Here is a 19,627-nt window from a genome sequence, read left to right on the forward strand (position 1 = left end):
CTTTTTAGACAATATGTCCAACCAGTCTCACAACCGCAGACCACGTATAACCATGCCAGCCCAGAACCTCCATCTGGCTTCTTTACCTGCAGGATGGTCGGAGGGGTGGTGCGGAGTTGTATTTCTGTCTGCAATAAAGACCTTTTGTGGGGAAAAACTCATTCTGATTGGCTGGGCCTGGCTCCCAAGTGGGTCGGCCTGGCTCCCAAGTCTGTGGGTCTATGCCAACCCATGGCTGCGCACCTGCCCAGTCATGGGAAATCTGTAGATTAGGGCCTAATGAATTTATTTCAATTGACTGATTTCTTAATATGAGCTGTAACTCAGCAAAATCTTTAAAATTGTTGCATTTAACAAATTAAAGTAATACACGGAAAGTTTAGTTCAAATCATAAAGGGGTGCGGTCAAAAAGTGATATCAAATAGAACAACCTTTTAAATAAGTGGTATGCAAGCCAGATTCGAGACACGGACAGTTTTTCAGCCCATCGACAAGCAGTGTGTAGTTTCCATAGGTCAGCCTTTGGAGATCCTTCTGTGCCTTAATGACTTGACTTTTACTGCTTAATTGTAGGCGGACTGCCTTCCAATCTTCATAATTAAATGCACTTGGCTTCACATCAAAAGAAAGTCCCTGTTTCCTTTGAAGGGCCATTGAATGTAGACCACATACACATTTCATAGCCAATGGATAAGCATGGAAATACATTTGAGCCAATGCCATTACCATCACTTCCGATATACACCTTTTTAAAGCAGAAATCTGCAGGTTGTGGGTGACCTTGTTCCACCCCACTTCTTGTTTTGTTTTCACTTTGAACGAAAACAAGGGGGTTGAGTTCTGAGCCTCCTTGGGCTGGCCTTCTGGGCTAGGTGTGTCTTTGCGCTAATCCTGCCTACTCAAAAGACCCTGCTCCCCCAGAGCTGGAGAGGAAATGAAAGTCACTAGCAACCTAACGCTTCAGCCGCCAGAAACAAAAAGAGCAGAAGTCAACAAGCATCATTCTCTGTTAATCTTGATCCCAAAGGGGAAAAAGAAGCGAGAGACTGCTCATGACCAATCCATAAACTGGATAAAAATTGGAATTAATTTTAACAAGTGGAAGAGTGACTGACATGGCCCCCGTTCTCATGGACTGGTAACATTAGGTAAGTGTTGGGTTGCGTGTTTAGCCTGCTAGTTATGTTAGCTGCTAACCTCAGTGTGTTCAATGTTCATGCTAGCTGAGATGGCTAAGCTAGCTAACATATTCAGACTTTTGTACTCAAAGGAATCTAACAATAGCATCATGTAGCTACACTGCATAAACCCCAAAAGATGCTCAATGCCTTTATTTCAACTAGCTAACGTTAGTTAGCTGAAGCTAGGTGTGCCGATTGTTGACATGATAGTGTTTCGTGTGTAGATGATCATGCTAGCTAGGTGGTCGACAGCATTTCCAGCACCGGACCAATCCCCAAAAAAGTATCTAGCTTTAAAATTTGGTACAGTAACATCACACGAACATGTATTTCCCAGGGAGATACTGGTGAACACGGTCTGATTTCGAGGGAACCTGAGACAACAAGTTGTGTTTGTGAAAACTCCAATACTGAAAGAGGTAAGAAATGTATGCCATTTCTGTTATGCTTTGTGACTCAATAATTATTTTGTTGGTTATTGACCAAAATAGTTTGTTTGCCTGTTCAGCACATTCCCTGCCTATATACAGCATTGATTCTTACCCAGAGTAACCCAACTGAATGAATATCCATCATGGCCAGTAAAGTAAACAATGGCTCATCTGCATGACATATTGGTGGAATTATGGGTTAATGAAATCTTAGGATTGTACATTAGGATGGTACATTAGCATGACACATCTTACATGGTTATACACATCGCCACATTCTATGTACAGTGTATTCCGACCCCTTTACTTTTCCCACATTTTGTTATGTTACAGCCTTATTATAAAATGGATTCAATCGTTTTTTTTATCACGACCCCATCATTTATTCAGAATTTTAAAAAGATGCCTTATTTACTTAAGTATTCAGACCCTTTGCTATGAGACTAGAAATTGAGCTCAGGTGCATCCTGTTTCCATTGATCATCCTTGAGATGTTTCTACAACTTGATTGGAGTCCGCCTGTGCTAAATTTCAATTCATTGGACATGAATTGGAAATGCAAACACCTGTCTATATAAGGTCCCACAGTTAGCAAAAACCAAGCCATGAGGTCGACGGAATTATCCATAGAGCTCCGAGACAAGATTGTGTCGGACAGATTTGGGGATGGGTACCAAAACATGTCGGCAGCATTGAAAGTCCAAGAGCACAGTGGCCTCCATCATCATTCATTGGAAGAAGTTTGGAACCACCAAGACTACCTAGAGCTGGCCGCCCAGCCAAACTGAGCAATCGAGGAAGGGCCTTGGTCAGGGATGTGACCGAGAAGCCGATAGTCATTCTGTTAGAGCTCCAGAGTTCCTCTGTGATGGGAGAAACTTCCAGACGAACAACCATCTCTGCAGCACTCCACCAATCAGGCCTTTATGGTAGTGTGGCCAAACAGAAGCCACTCCTCAGTAAAATGCACATGACAGCCCACTTGGAGTTTGCCAAAAGGTACCTAAAGACTCTCAGACCATTTAGAAACAAGATTCTCTGGTCTGATGAAACCAAGATTGAATTCTTTGACCTGAATGCCAAGTGTCACGTCTAGAGGAAACCTGGCACCATCCCTACAGTGAACCATAGTGGTGGCAGCATCATGCTGTGGCTTCGCGACAAGTCTCTGAACGTCCTTGAGTGACTCAGCCAGAGACCGTACTTGAACCCAATCGAACATCTCTGGAGAGACCTGAAAATAGCTGTGCAGCAACGCTCCCCATCCAATATGACATAGCTTGAGAGGATCTGCAGAGAAGAATGGAAGAAACTCCCCAAATACAGATGTGCCAAGCTCGTAGTGTCATGCCCAAGAACACTCAAGGCTGTAATCGCTGCCAAAAGTGCTTCAGCAAAGTAGAGTAAAGGGTCTGAATACTTATGTATTTACAAAAATGTTATTTTAGATATTTGCCAGAATTGATTAAAAAAAAACGTATTTCTGCTTTCACATTATGGGGTATTTTGTGTAGATTGAGGGGGGGGGGGTTATTTAATCCATTTTAGAATAATGCTATGATGTAACAAAATCAAGGGGTCTGAGTACGTTCCGAGTCCACTGTATGTAAAGGACATTGTTGTGACAGACTTATTTGGTGGTAATGTCAACACAGCATTGATGGTGATTCACAATCCTGGACAGCATTGAAGAAGTGGTTGAATTCATAAATGGTGTGTGTTCTCGCTATAATGTACTCATGTTCCATAAATATTATGTGATCAAAATCACCTTTTTTTGGTATATGCATAGGATGCAGTCTGATGTATACAGGAAATGACATTGCAATGTACCGTATACTATTGATGTAAAAATGTTTTCCCAATGTCAACCTATAATGCACACGATAGTTTGGACCTGTTGGATGGAAGAAACCAAGTCAACCATAGATGATGACGAACATCCTAACCCTTCAGCTACACTACGTGCATCACCATCAAAAGTATCCATGTGGCGTTCTATCTGGTACAGAAACCAACCAAATCAACTTAGTCTCATTATTTAAATTCACAAGATAGAATGATAAAATGCACGTAAGCCATTGAAAATGTAACCTCTGTAGCAGGCCCGTTAGGATGCAATGCGGTCTTACCTGCTCTGATGACCTAGTAGGTGTTGAAAGATGGGAACCAGACCTAGGAGGACCTGGCAAAAGGGTCGTCATTCCAAACTGCTGTGTGTGGTTGGTACTGGCCTCACGAGAGGCTGTGGCACCATGTAGGCTTTTTACCTGGGAGCTGATAGCTAGTGCATTCAGAAAGTATTCAGACTCCTTGACTTGTACCACATTTTGTTACATTATAGCCTTATTCTAAAATTGATTAAATTGTTTCCCCCCCCCCCCGTCAGTCTACACACAATACCCCATAATGACAAATCAAACAAGTTTTTAGAAAAGTTTGCAAATACATAAGAATTCAGACCCTTTACTCGTTACTTTGTTGAAGCACATTTGGTAGTAATTCCAGCCTTGAGTCTTTGGCAAGCTTGGCACACCTGTATTTGGGGAGTTTCTCACATTCTTCTCTGCAGCACCTTTCAAGGTCTGTCAGGTTGGATGGGGAGCGTTGCTGCACAGCTATTTTCAGGTCTCCAGAGATGTTCGATCTGGTTCAATTCCGGGCTCTGGCTGGGCCACTCAGAGACTTGTCCTGAAACCACTCCTGCATTGTCTTGGCTGTGTGCTTAGGGTCTCTGTCCTGTGGGAAGGTGAACCATCGCCCCAGTATAATGTCCTGAGCCCTCTGGAGCAGGATTTCATCAATGATCTCTCTGTACTTTGCTCTGTTCATTGTTCCCTCAATCCTGACTAGTTTCCCAGTCTCTTCCGCTGAAAAATATCCCCACAGCATAATGCTGCAACCACCATGCTTCACCGTAGGGTTTCCTCCAGGCGTGACGCTTGGCATTCAGACCAAAGAGTTCAATCAGACCAAAAGGTGCCGTTTACAAACTCCAAGCGGACTGTCATGTGCCTTTTACTGAGTGGATTCCATCTGGCCACTCTACCATAAAAGCCTGATTGGTGGAGTGTTGCAGAGAGAGTTGTTCTTCTGGAAGGTTGTCCCATCTCCACAGATGAACAATCGGCTTCTTCGTCACATCCCTGACCAAGGCCCTTCTCCCCTGATTGCTCAGTGTGGCCGGGCGGACAGCTCTAGGAAGAGTCTTGGTGGTTCCAAACTTCTTCCATTTAAGAATGATGGAGGCCACTGTGTTCTTGGACGTTCAGTGCTGCAGAATGTTTTTTGGTACCCATCCCAGATCTGCTCATCTATGCTCTCCGGACAATTCCTTCGACCTTCTGGCTTGGTTTTTGCTCTGACATGCACTATCAACTGAGGGACCTTATATAGACAGGTGTGTGCCTTTCCAAATCATGGCCAATCAATTGAATTTACCACAGGTGGAATTCAATCAAGTTGTAGAAACATCTCAAGGATGATCAATGGAAACAATTTGTACCTGAGCTCAATTTCGAGTCTCATAGCAAAGAGTCTGAATACTTATTGTTAGGTTCTAATTTTCAGAGTAAATAACTGACGGACAATAGAGAAGCTTAACCAAGTTGAATTCTATCCAAAGGGTCGATACAGCTGGATTCAAAAAAATGAAATTTCACACAAGCACTTATATTTAACCCTTTCTCCGAGGCTGTCTCCTCCACAACAAAACAGCCAATGCATCTATGTTACTAGACAGAACCTTAGTGATATCTGTTCTTCCTCATCTAACCTGACCTTTACCCCAAAGTTCTCACTCCTCCCCAACTCAAGGCTGTCATGGTTATTGATACCAGACTCTCTCTTCTCCCATAGGATCCCTGATGTCTAACAATAACATATCCTGACATAATGTAAATGTTATACATTCCCCCTCTCCTTTGGTTCTAAGATCTCCGCCTGTCTCCCCTACACATTCCAAAGCCATCTGACTCTTACAGATAACCATTAACTTCTGATATAACAACCATTCTCTATCATCCCTCAGATACTAAGGTATTGCTTCTGATCTATCATGTCTCTAGTATAGCAATGTTCAAAGTTTACCCAGAATCCAAATTTATATAAATTAGGTATTTTTGTAAAAAAAAATGCAAAAATTACTACAAACCTTTTTTCGCTTTGTCGTTATGGGGAATTGTGTGTAGATTGAGGATTTGTATTTATTTAATCCGTTTTAGAATAAGGCTGTAACGTAAGGATGTGGAGAAAGTCAAGGGGTCTTAATACTTTTCATATGAACTGTATGTCCTGCCTTGTATGTGTGTGTTTATTTAAGTTCTACAAGTGTTCAGTTGTCATGTAATGGTCCCAATTATGGGTGGAAGAGTCACTTTTTTACTTGTAATGTTTAATTGTGAATTACAGTTGAAGTCTGAAGTTTACATACACTTAGGTTGGACTCATTATAACTTGTTTTTCAACCACTCCACAAATTTATTGTAAACAAACTATCGTTTTGGCAAGTCTGTTAGGAAATCTACTTTGCATGACACAAGTCATTTTTCTAACAATTGTTTACAGACAGACTATTTCACTTACAATTCTCTGTATCACGATTCCAGTGGGTCAGAAGTTTACATGCACTAACTTGACTGTGCCTTTAAACGGCTTGAAAAATTCCAGAAAATGATGTCATGGCTTAGGAAGCTTCTGATAGGCTAATTGACATCAGTTGAAATAATTGGAGTTGTTCCTGTGGATGTATTTCAAAGCCTACATTCAAACTCTGTGCCTCTTTGCCTGACATCATGGGAAAATCTAAAGAAATCAGCCAAGACCCCAGAAGAAAAAATTGTGGACCTCCACAATTCTGGTTCATCCTTGGGAGCAATTTACAAACGCCGGAAGGTACCACGTTAATCTGTACAAACAATAGTACGCAAGTATAAACAACCATGGGACCATGCAGCCATTATACTGATCAGGAAGGAGGCGTGTTCTGTCTACTAGAGATGAACATACCTTGGTGTGAAAAGTGCAAATCAATCCCAGAACAACAGCAAAGACCCTTGTTAAGATGCTGGAGGAAACGGGTACAAAAGTAAAACAAGTCCTATATCGACATAACCTGAAAGGCCGCTCGGCAAGGAAGAAGCCACTGCTCCAAAACTGCCATAAAAAAGCCAGACTACCGTTTGCAACTGCACATGGGGACAAAGATTGTAATTTTGGGAGGAATGACCTCTGGTCTGATGAAACAAAAATAGAACCGTTTGGTCATAATGACCATCGTTATGTTTGGAGGGAAAAGGGGAATGCTTGCAAACCAAAGAATACCATCCCAACTGTGATGCACGGGGGTGGCAGCATCATGAGGCACTAAACAAAATAATGGCACCATGAGGAAGGAAAATGATGTGGCTATGTTGAAGCAACATCTCAAAATCAGTGAGGAAGTTAAAGCTTGGTCGCAAATGGGTCTTCCAAATGGACAATGACCCCAAGCATACTTCCAGAGTTGTGGCAAAATGGCTTAAGGACAACAAAGTATCGGAGTGGCCATCACAAAGCCCTGACCTCAATCCTATAGAAAATGTGTGAGCAGAACTGAAAAGGCATGTGGGAGCAAAGAGGCCTACGAACCTGAAACTTACTCCAGCTCTGTCAGGAGGAATGGGCCAAAATGCACCCAACTTATTGGGAAAGCTTGTGGAAGGCTACCCAAAACATTTTACCCAAGTTAAACCATTTAAATGCAATGCTACCAAATACTAGTTAAGTGTATGTAAACTTCTGACCCACTGGGAATGTGATAATGTGATCAATCATTCTCTCTACTATTTTTCAGATGTTTAACTTTCTTAAAATAAAGTGGTGATCCTAACTGACAGGGAATTTTAACTAGGATTGAATTGTGAAACTGAGTTTAAATGTATTTGGTTAAGGTGTAGTAAAGTTCCGACTTTTAACTGTATGTGGATTTTTACATGAGTCAAGTCTTTTGTCATGCATTAAGTAGTCCCATTCATCCGTGGATCTGTTACTACAGCAGTGTTAATGCTGATGCGAGAGAGATCACATCACTGAAATTATTTGCGCAAGTGTCAATGGCCTTTCCAAGTTTTCATAGTATTGATTCTAATGTAATTGTATATTCATTTCAGTTTCACCAGGAAAAGGTTAAATAGTTGTAATGAGCGTAATGGCTGCCATTCTGTATCAACAAAAGTTTCCTACCAAGCCCCTTGCACTGATGTTCTTGCCTGGTTGGTAATGGTACAGAATGACAGACACTGTATGTATACACACCACTGTATCCTATGCATATGCTGAAAAACAAAACATTGATTTTGATAACATAATATTGATGGAATATTAGTAAATTATAATGTGAACATACACACGGATTTGAGAGAATTAATACATTTCTTAACTATACTCAAAGTACTTGTATGAACAAAAAAAATTCCTACCATCATATTCCCTTTATACACCCCCACTGTATCCTGTGCATATGCCAAATAAACATTGATTTTGATAACATAGATAGTAAATTCAGCAAAAAATAAAATAAACGTCCCTTTTTCAGGACCCTGTCTTTCAAAGATAATTCGTATAAATCCAAATAACGTTTCAGATCTTTATTATAAAGGGTTTAAACACTGTTTCCCGTGCTTGGTCAATGAATCATAAACAATGAATGAACATGCACCTGTGGAACGGTCGTCAAGACACCAACAACTTACATATGGTAGGCAATTAAGGTCACAGTTGTGAAAACTTGGGACACTAAAGAGGCCTTTCTACTTACTCTGGAAAAACAAAGATGCCTAGTGTCCCTGCTCATCTGTGTGAACGTGCCTTAGGCATGCTGCAAGGAGTCGTGAGGACTGCAGATGTGGCCAGGGCAATAAATTACAATGTCCGTCCTGTGAGACACCTAACAGCGCTACAGGGAGACAGGACGGACAGCTGATCGTCCTCGCGGTGGGAGACCACGTGTAACAACACCTGCACAGAATCGGTACATCCGAACATCACACCTGCAGGACAGGTACAGGATGGCAACTGCCTGAGTTAACCCAGGAACGCACAATCCATCAGTGCTCAGACCGTCTGAAATACGCTGAGAGAGGCTGGACTGAGGGCTTGTAGGCCTGTTTTTAGGCAGGTCCTCACCAGACATCACTGGCAACAATGTCGTCTATGGGCACAAACCCACTGTCGCTGGACCAGACAGGACTGGCAAAAAGTGCTCTTCATTGATGAGTCGTAGTTTTGTCTCACCAGGGTTGATGGTCGGATTTGCGTTTATCGTTGAAGGAATGAGCGTTGCAACGAGGCCTGTACTGTACTCTGGCACAGGATCGAGGTGGAGGGTCCGTTATGGTCTGGGATGGTGTGTCACAGGATCATCGGACTGAGCTTGTTGTCATTGCAGGCGATCTCAATGCCATGCGTTACAGGTTAGACATCCTCCTCCCTCATGTGGTACCCTTCCTGCAGGCTCATCCTGATATAACCCTCCAGCATGACAATGCCACCAGCCATACTGCTCGTTCTGTGCGTGATTTACTGCAAGACAGGAATGTCAGTGTTCTGCCATAGCCAGATAAGAGCCTGGATCTCAATCTGGGACCTGTTGGATCGGAGGGTGAGGGCTAACACATCTTATGTTCATACAAATATTTACACATGTTAAGTTGAAAATAAACACAGTTGACAGAGGACTTTTTTTTTTTTTTAGTTTATATGTAGTGTTTTGTTCTTACCAGTGTAAGAAGCTAATGTACCATCCTATGACTTCATGGCCCATGGTCCACCAATATGTCATGCAGATGAGCCATTGTTTACTATACTGACTATGCTGGATATTTCTTTTAAGTCTGTTACAAATTCTTAATTACAATGACCGCCTAACCCGGACAACGCTGGGCCAATTGTGCGCCACCCTATGGGACTCCCAATCACGGCCGGTTCTGGTGGGTAGTTCACACTAGGTAGGAATCAATGCTGTTTATATACAGGTGATGTGCTGAACAGGCAAACATGGCTAACGATTTTGGTATTTTACCAACAAAATAATTATTGAATCCCAAAGCATAACAGAAAATGCAAATACAGCATTTCTTACCTTGGTCAATTACCAACAAAATAATTATTGATTCACAAAGTAAAACAGAAGATGTATACAGCATTTCTTAATTCTTCAGTGTTGGTGTTTGCACAACCACAACATGCACAGTCTTAGGTTAACTTGAAATCAGTCTCCACCAGTATTTCCCTGAGAAATGTTGTATTTTGGGTTTATTAATCATCCCCATCTAGCTGCTGACAAGGCAGCAGCTACTCTTCCTGGGGTCCAGCTACATTAATACAGTTACATACAGTTAACAATATGAGATTACATTTCATAACACTTTACCCAATACATTTAGTGTGTTCCCTCAGGCCACTTCTCCACTATCACATATTTACAATACAACATCCATGTGTACGTGTGTGTCTGCACAGTCCCCAGTCCCCCTGTTCAATATGGTATAATTGTATCGTTTTTTAAAATCCTATTCTACTGCTTGCTACTGCTTCTACTGCTGTAGGATCTGCCTTATTGATACTGTTGTTAAGAAGGCAGAGCTTTATTTTGGAAAGACTCCTCCCCATCTTAGCTACTGTTGTATCAACATGTTTTGACCATGACCGTTTACAATCCAGGGTTACTCCAAGCAGTTTAGTCACCTCAACTTGCCCAATTTCCACATTTATTTATTACAAGATTCAGTTGCTGTTTAGGTTTTAGTGAATCATTTGTCCCAACTACAATGCTTTTAGTTTTTGAAATGTTTAGGAATTTATTCCTTGCCACCATTCTGAAACTGCAGCTCTTTAATTGCTGCAGTGATTTCACTCGCTGTAGTAGCTGACGTGTATAGTGTTGCGTCATCCTCATACATAGGCACACTGGCTTTACTCAAGGCCAGTGAAATTTCATAAGTAAAATTGATAAAAGTAAGGGCCTAGACAGCTGCCCTGGGGGATTCCTGATTCTACCTGGATTATGTTGGAAAGTCTTCCATTAAAGAACACCCTTCTGTTAGACAGGTAATGCTTTATCCACAACATAGCAGGGGGTCTAAAGCCATGACACACACATTTTTTCCATCAACAGACTGTGATCAATAATGTCAAAAGCCGCAAAGAAAAAAACAACACAGCTCTCACAATCTTTGTATCGTGAATTTCTCAGCCAATCATCAGTCATTTGTGTAATTGCTGTGCTTGTTGAATGTCCTTCCCTACAAGCATGCTGAAAGTCTGCTGTCAATTTGTATACTGTAAAATAGCATTGTATCTGGTCATGTTTTTTCCCCCAAAAAGTTTAGTAGGGATTGGTAAACGGTTGATTGTTCGGCTATTTGAGCCAGTAAAGGAGGCTTTACTATTCTTGGGTAGCGGAATTACTTTTGCTTCCCTCCAGGCCTGAGGGCGCACACTTTCTAGTAGGCTTAGATTGAAGATATGGCAAATAGGAGTGGCAATATCAGCACTGTTATCCTCAGTAATTTTGCATCCAAGTTAAACACCAGTGGCTTGTCATTGTTGATAAACAACGATGTTATTTATTTTTTTTTATTTGTTTTTTTACATCTTCCACACCCTATGGAATTCAACATTACAATGCTTGTCTTTCATAATTTAATCAGTTATACTTGGAATTGTCGTGTCAGCGTTTGTTGCTGGCATGTCGTACCTACATTTGCTTATCTTGCCAATTAAAAAATAAAGTAATTGGCAATGTACGGAAACATATCTGACCAAATGGTATAGCTAGAAGCATTTTTTGGGGGGTGGTCCTGGACAGAAACTGCTGTCTTACCACCTAGCTAGTTAGCATTATCATCTACAAACGAGAGACACTACCATGTAAACAATCTGCATATCTAGCTTCAGCTAGCTGACTACCTAGTTGAAATAAAGGCATTGAGCATCTTGTTGGGGTTTATGCAGTGTCGCTACATGATCGTATCGTTAGATTCCTTCGAGTACAAAACAGTCCAAATTCAGATGTTAGGTAGCCTTGTTAGCTGCTAGCTTGAACATTGAACACATTAAGGTTAGTAGCTAATGTAGCTAGCAGGCTAAAAACGCAACCCAACACTTATCTAACGTTACCAGTCCATGAGAACGGTGGCCATGTCAGTCACTCTTCCATCGGTTAAAATTTAATCCAGTGTATCATGTTTATGGATTGGTCATTAGCAGTCTTTCTCGCTGCTTTTTATATTTTGGGGTTGAGTTGATTCAGATCCAAGAACAGAGAATGATGCTCGTTGGCTCCGTCTGCTCTTTGTTTCTGGCGGCTGAAGTATTAGGTTTCAAGTGACTTTCACTTCCTCTCCAGCTCTGGGGCAGTAGGGTCATTCGAGTATGCGGATTAGCACAGACACACCTAGCATAAAAGTCCAACCCAAGGTGGCTCAGGGCTCAACTGCCTTGTTTTCGTTCAAAGTGAAAACACTACACAAGAAGTGGGGAGGCATAGGTTCACCCACAATCTGCGGATTTCTGCTTTAATATAGTCACATTGTGTAAACAGGTTCTAAAGCTGGACTTCTCCTATTCTTCAGTGAAGCTGTGCATTGCAGTCATTGTTAATTTCTCCCAAAGGGCATTGGCAATATAAGGAGTGCACATTTAGAGAGCATGTCTTTCTCTCATCATTCGATCTGGTCTAAATTGAGGCTTTTCTACGACAGGTCCGACATGGCTAACTTTTTCGCTGACTGTATACACTGTAAAAGGGACATGTCAGTCACCATTCGCTAGCAACACGCTTAGCAACAAGATGTTCTGTGTGCCATTTCCAATATAGGCCTGTCTAGCAATGACTGATCAACATATTATTTGCCTTGATAGTGTGTTGTAGAGTCTAGCCCATTAGCTGGTTTGTCTTGTCCTCAGATAAGGATGGCAAGGCCTTCCACCCCACCTATGAAGAGAAGCTTCGTCTGGTGGCCCTCCACAAGCAGGTGTTACTGGGTCCATACAACCTCGACGCCTCTCCAGAGGTGGGCTTCTTTGACGTCCTGGGAAATGACCGCAGGTAAACCACCCCCACCCCACCCCAGTGTGTGTGACTTTTTAACTCCAGCTGATGCTCCAGCACTAGTGCTGCTGCTGCGTTTCAGGAAACGTGAGGAAACCGTTTGGAATCCAGGTTTTTCACAGCTCAGTGTGAAAAAATTGTCCCCCATCTCTATCTCCCACTCTAATTTAAATTCAAAGGGGCTTTATTGCCATGGGAACGTATGTTTATATTGGCAAAGAAAGTAAAATAAACAAAAGTGAGAAATTGAACATATACAGTACAAAAAAACTATACTATCCCTCTTTCCCCTTTAGGAAAGAGTGGGCTGCTCTGGGTAACATGGAGAAGGAGGAGGCTATGGTGGAGTTTGTCAAGCTGTTGAACAAATGCTGTAATTTATTTGCACCCTATGTCACCTCTCACCAAATAGAGAAGGATGAGCAGGAGAGGAAACGGTAAGTTGAGCAGGAGAGGAAACGGTAAGTTGTCCAGGAGGACAGACATTTCTGCCCATGACAGCAACATGGTGGAAACTACCCTAGGACTTAGGGAGTTTACTCAAGTTTGTCGTGTTTTTGTCTCTTTCCTTCCATCTTACCTCAGGAGGGAGGAGGAGGAACGACAGCGCCGCGAGGATGAAGAGAGGGAGCGACAGAGGCAGGAGGAGGAGAGACAGATGATCGAAGAGGAGGAGAGGCTGAAGAGGGAGGAGGAGGAGAGGAGGCAGTTGGAGGAGGAGAGGCTACGGGTGGAGCAGCAGAAGTGAGTACTGTGTCTGTGTGTATGATAGATTATCAGTTTCTTTAGCTTCAGCTTACCTCTCTACAGTAGTCCGGTGTTTGTTGAAAGAAGGGTGCTGAGTTGACTCTCTCCTCCATCCTCCCCCTCCCTGTGTGCAGACAGCAGATCATGGCAGCACTGAATGCCCAGACAGCGGTGCAGTTCCAGCAGTATGCTGCCCAGCAGTACCCAGAGAGCCCTGAGCAGCAGCTGGGTCTCATACACCAGCTACAGGAACAACACTACCAACAGTACATGCAGCAGCTCTACCAGGTCCAGCTGGCACAACAACAGGTACACACAACAACATTCTATCACTCCACATCTTCCTCAAGCAAGTGGGTAGGACAATGACATCACATCCGACCAACTCCTTGAATGCAATACTTCTTGAAGTTTGCTGTTGTCAAAAAAGCACTGTTTTAAGCAAAACATTTTATTTTATTTTTTATCCTTAAGTGTGTGCACATTACTATAGGGGAGAGTGGGGTAAGTTGGGCAATTTATTTTTTACATTTTTACATTCAGCATCACTCCAAGGAAAATTATAGTATTCTTTGTAACAAAGATATCTAGATATATTTCAGGATGATGTTTATCCCCAGAAATAATCAGAATTCATGTAAAAATGTGTTTTGAAAACCATAGCGTGTCCAAAAACAGTGGTCTCTTGGCACAACTTACCACGGTCATGGGGTCTGTTGAGCTGCAGGACAGGCTAAGTTAAAGAACCATTCTACCCCAAAACTATCTTTTGGTATTTGTTTCATTAGTCCTTTGTTGATATAGTAACAAAATGCAATCAATCAAGTTGCTGACATGCAAAACATGTTGGGACTATATCAACAATGGACTAATGAAACAAATACCGAAATATTGTTTTTTGGTGGAGTTTTCTTTTAAGCCACCTACAAATTTCTGTACTGAATGAAATATTACCACTACCGTTTTAAAACCAAACACAATTTAACACCATCACAATCGCTTTTGTCTTTTTAAACGTCCACACCAGTAGGAATCCACTTTTCTGAGCTGAAAGACGATGACCAGAGCTTACCCATGTCAATAAGTCATAGTTTTAGTCAAAGTATGACATATGTTAGGTGTTCCAGTGGCATGCATTGAAATGTGTGGCTTTTCTTTTGCAAAATCACTGAATTAACGGACATATTTTCAAATAATTGTCAACCTACGGTGCCTTCAGGAAGTGTTCATACCCCTCGACTTATTCCACATTTTGTTTTACAGCCTGAATTCAAGTGTTTTAAATATTATATATTTTGTTCACCCATCTAAACACAATACCCCACAATGATGACGTGAAAACATGTTTTAATAAATGTTTGCAAATAACTAATTTTACATAAGTATTCACACCCCCTGAGTCAATACTTTGTAGAAACACTTTTGGCAGCGATTGCAGCTATGCGTCTTTTTGGGTAAGCCTTTAAGAGCTTTCCACACCTGGATTGTGAAACATTTGCCTTTTATAATTTTTTATAAAATTCTTCAAGATCTGTAAAATTGGCTGTTGAATGGCGCACACACACAATCCATCACTCAATTGTCTCGAGGCTTGAAAATCCTTCTTTAGCATGTCTCATCCCCTTCATCTACACTGATTTGAAGTGGATTTAACAAGTGACATGAGTAAGGGATCATAGCTCACCAGACTGTCATGGAAAGAGCAGGTGTTCTTAATGTTTTGTACACTCAGGGAATTAGCCCACACAGCTACAAGGATGCACTTTCATGCTATGTTTAGGACCTCATATTGAACCTAATAGAGACCCCAACTGATGTATAGAACCTTAGAATCTTTAAAGTATCTACTTTGGTTTAGATACAAGCATCATGAAACCTCTAACACAAGTTAACTTGACTTCGTCCAAAAAAACGATTTTCACCAACTTGCTTACCACTTTTCCCATGTAGTTTCTTCCTTCAGTGTCCATGAAAATGATGATCTCTTCCTAAATATTTGGCGATTTGATTAATTTTGTGTATGGTTTCCTAGAAACAAGGGTGGCTCAATGTTCCCCTTTGGCTCAACTTACCACCATTTATACTTGGGATATCGCTTTTCAACAGGACAAGTTCAGAAATGGCTGGAGGACGTCTTTAAAACACTGATACTAAAACATTTCCCTAATTAGAGTTTTTATCAACTTCTGTTGTCTTTAATTTTTTATGAAGATGTTTTTTTGTGATCATTAAGGGGAAAGTTTGAGATTGTACAGAAATGTCTTAATTCTGCTGCCCTCTCAGTCATTGACCCTCCGTTCCCCCTCCCTCACCCTTCCAGGCAGCCTTACAGAAGCAGCAGGAGGATGCGGTGGTGAAGGCCACCCTGGAGGCCACTAGTGAGCCTGTAGCTGCAGCGCTCCCGGCTAGAGAGAAGGTCCCCTTGCTCAATGGCCAGTCAGACTCCCACTCTGAGGGAACGGACAGAGAGCCAGAGCGCTTAGAGCCTGCTGAGGAGGCCACTGAGAATGGGCCAATAGGTACACACACACAAAGGCCAGGTACAAACATGCATGCATGCACGCACACACACCGGCCAGGTAGACATACATGCAAGCATCCACAAGCGTGCACACATTCCAAATTGTAATGTGATGCCTTACTCTCTACACTTGGTGATGCGACTTTGGGGATCAGAAATGGATGAATAGGTAGGTGTAAGGGATATGTGAATGACTCCTCCCTAACCCTTTGATTGGCTAAGAAGTTGCTGGCCAGGACAGAGGATGCCAATTCCTAGATTGTAATCAAACCATGGAATTCATTCATCGGTTACAGCAGAGTATCTCTGCCTACTTTGTTATCCTGCATAGAACAAGGAGACAGTGTTCCTGTATAGCCCTAAAGCCAGTGCTGCCTGATCTAGTAAAAATGAAAGTCACTCTTACTACTCAAAAGCATACATTTGTTTGTATCCTGTGTTTTTCTGAAATGTTGCACCAGAGAAATGGATGTACATTGTGCACAATCTGCCACTGTTATATTTACATGCCCCTCTCATTCTGTCCTCTTCCCCCAGCAGACTCTCCCCCGGTCATAGCAGCCCCTTCCATGTGGACGCGACCCCAGATCAAGGACTTCAAGGAGAAGATTCGGCAGGACGTGGACAGTGTGATCACGGTGGGGCGTGGCGAGGTAGTGACAGTGCGAGTGCCCACCCACGAGGAGGGCTCCTACCTCTTCTGGGAGTTTGCCACGGACCACTACGATATCGGCTTCGGAGTCTTCTTTGAGTGGACAGATGCCGCCAATGCCTCGGTCAGTGTGCACGTCAGCGAGTCCAGCGACGAAGACGAGGATGAGGAAGGTGAGGAGAGGAAGATAAGATGCCTGCTGGATTTCTAATGGGATGTTATGGGGTTCTTTCGTGAGACCCGGGATACAGCTCTATTGAGAGGGCCTATACCTGCTTGTTTGTCATAGTTAATATTTTTTCATGTCTTTAACATAGCCCCTTATTGTTAATGTGTATGGTCCTTTCATACTGCTAGAAAAACACTAGGCAGCTATTCATTGAAAGCCACCTCAGACCAGATGAAAATAATCTTGTAGTGTGATCCAGTAGTTACTGACCAGCCCCCCTGATGGTCTGCGTTCCCTCTATTTCCAGGTGAGCCCCCTAGTGAGGAGGAGAAGGCTAAGAAAGAGGCAGGGAAGCCGCAGGTGGATGAGATAGTGCCGGTGTATCGGCGGGACTGTCACGAGGAGGTCTATGCCGGCAGTCACCAATACCCTGGCCGTGGGGTCTACCTTCTCAAGTTCGACAACTCTTACTCTCTTTGGAGGTCAAAAAGTGTCTACTACAGAGTCTACTACACCAGATAAGCCTGGAGGGACTACAGGCGACGGGGAGTGTGTGTTTGAAGAGAGGAAGGGGGGGGGGTGAGATTATCTGTTCTGGACTAGATCTCCAGAGGGCGATGGAGTTGTCGGACTCCCGTTGGAGATGGGACTCCTGTCTCTGTGTGTGTGTGTGTGTGTGCTTACACCTCATTGGAGCCTGTGGAGTCCCGGAGGTAGTTAACCCTGTAGTGTGTTCACCACCTGTCGTCTTCTCGCTCTTAGAGAACAACTCTAGGACTTTCTTGTATTTAATGGCCATCTTTCCTGCCCAAACATCATCTAACCCTAGTCTGCCCTGTCATGTCATTGTTATGGCTGTGCTTCTCTGAGTGAGACACTCCTTAACCTGAGTTCAAATTTAACACAACTGAAGTCCATACAGGGTTGGGGTTTTGTCCAATGAGAGAAGTCATTGGTCAAACGGAGTCCAAACATAGTGACACACTACACTACAGCACCATGCCTTTATACTCCAGAAGCCCTCATAGACCACCACGGAGTAACACTAAAACACACTCATCTGAACACAATCAGTTACTCAAGTGGCAACGCTTCTATTGCAAGAGCTACGCCCAAATCCACATCAACCCCTAGCTCCTACCAGCTACATACTTCTGGAGGTCTGAGAGGGTTGGATTTAAGACATAAGCAATATTGCAGAATTTCTAGTATAGCCTGTCCTAGGCCATGGTGGAGCTATTATCATATTGATATTATCTAAGCAGTCCTTTCAGATCGCCACAAGTGCAAACGGGGGAGGGGCTAGGGATTCATTTGTGATTGTACACTGTTCTACTGAGCGAAGGATGATGAAGAGCAAGGGGTTAGAAGGGGTATAGAGTTGGAAGAGGGATATGACATGTACATGGAAAAGTTCGGTATCTCAAAATGGAATGCTGAAAAAAGCGAGATTGTGTCTAAAAGCATTTAATTCATATTTATTATTCACCCTTTCTTGTAGTGTAGGATCATTTTTGTCTCTGTATAATATTTGGGTGTATTTCATCTCCAAACAGTGGCCTCCCTGCTTCAGGAGACATGTCTCTTTAGTCTTTTATAGATGCTTCCTTTCCTTCATGGCCACTGATCTCAAAGGACATGAGAGGTGAAAATGATAAGGATGGAAACTTACCCATCTTTCCCTATCAGTGGCTATGGAGGACAGGGGACAAGGAAAGGAATCCAGTAAGGCGTATTGGGACACCCCCATGTCTGTTCTGAAGGAGACTGGGCATTGTCATCTATTGATCACTCCTGTGTGTGTTGAGTTTGTCCATAGACTGGAGATGCTAATCCTATTTCATACATACGAACTGCCGGCTAATAACTTAGAGGGAATCATCAGTTGAAACAATAACAAATTGAAATCCCCACCCCTGTTTCAGTAAAAAGCTGAGGGATAGGGCTGGAGAAAGGTAACCACTCTCAAATTCATTGACAGAGCTATGGATGCAAGGACTGACCATCCATGATTACAATTCTAGTTTTAACCATATATAGTACTTGTTTACATTTACTTTGTTTACCAACATTGGAGTGAAACAAGCTTATATTTGAAGTTCTGATGGGTTATGACAGTTGAACTGAAGTCATGAAGAATTTAACTTGGAAATGTCTCAAGAATCAATGGGAATATTTCATTCATTCAGAAGTCCGAAAAGGGATGATTCAACTGCACATTCCCCTTTAAGATGAGTTTTACTGTGACCTCTCTCGAGCATTTGATCTTTCTGTCCTAATTGATGGATTGATTACGTTTTTTTTTTCATCCTCAAATAGGACTGTCTGCTATCGCTAATAAACTGAGATGATCACGTCTAGCTCTCTAGTCATCCATGTCTCTTTGTTGAGAGTAATCAGTTACTAACTGAACTCAGACTGAGCTCTGAAGGTGTGTTTTTCTTTAACTCTTACTGTATGATCTCTTAGTTGTTTATCTTGTTGCCATTATTTGGTATTGTCCAGTCAGATGTTCCTCCACATTGCATCTGCATGCTTTGTGTTTCACTTGAAGTCAAAGTCAGCCACCAGGGTTTGTTTATTTAAAGAAAAACAAATATTTATTTAACTAGGCAAGTCAGTTACGGCCGAACCGTAACCCGGACACCGCCAATTGTGCGCCGCCCTATGGGACTCCCAATCAGGGCCGGTTGTGATACAGGCTGGAATCAAACTCGGGAGCTGATCATTCTGTGTGAATTGTTCTTCTTTTGAATTACTTTTTCAATGAATCATACCATTGTCTCATACCATTGTTTCTGATGGGTTTTCAAGTCTCCTTTCCATTCAAAGA

At 42.4% G+C, this 19,627-nt stretch overlaps 1 protein-coding gene across 4 annotated transcripts in view; it reads left to right on the top strand.

Moving 5' to 3' along the window:
• The window catches only part of LOC118398385 (Golgi resident protein GCP60-like), a 30,119-nt gene extending 10,965 nt beyond the window's left edge, over window positions 1–19,154 (top strand). The window contains exons 2-8 of one of the 4 annotated variants that reach the window (XM_035793663.1): window positions 12,561–12,702; window positions 13,002–13,142; window positions 13,291–13,449; window positions 13,587–13,761; window positions 15,773–15,971; window positions 16,511–16,798; window positions 17,102–19,154. In XM_035793663.1, coding sequence (XP_035649556.1) covers window positions 12,561–12,702; window positions 13,002–13,142; window positions 13,291–13,449; window positions 13,587–13,761; window positions 15,773–15,971; window positions 16,511–16,798; window positions 17,102–17,316 — 1,319 coding nt within the window. In that variant the 3' untranslated portion in view covers window positions 17,317–19,154. Of the gene's footprint in view, window positions 1–12,560; window positions 12,703–13,001; window positions 13,143–13,290; window positions 13,450–13,586; window positions 13,762–15,772; window positions 15,993–16,510; window positions 16,799–17,101 lie in introns of all 4 variants that reach the window. The other 3 variants (XM_035793664.1, XM_035793661.2, XM_035793662.2) reach the window with 3 other exon arrangements.
• The last annotated feature ends 473 nt before the right edge of the window (window positions 19,155–19,627 follow it).

This window comes from Oncorhynchus keta, chromosome 19, assembly GCF_023373465.1.
Source record: "Oncorhynchus keta strain PuntledgeMale-10-30-2019 chromosome 19, Oket_V2, whole genome shotgun sequence".
Taxonomy (NCBI): domain Eukaryota; kingdom Metazoa; phylum Chordata; class Actinopteri; order Salmoniformes; family Salmonidae; genus Oncorhynchus; species Oncorhynchus keta.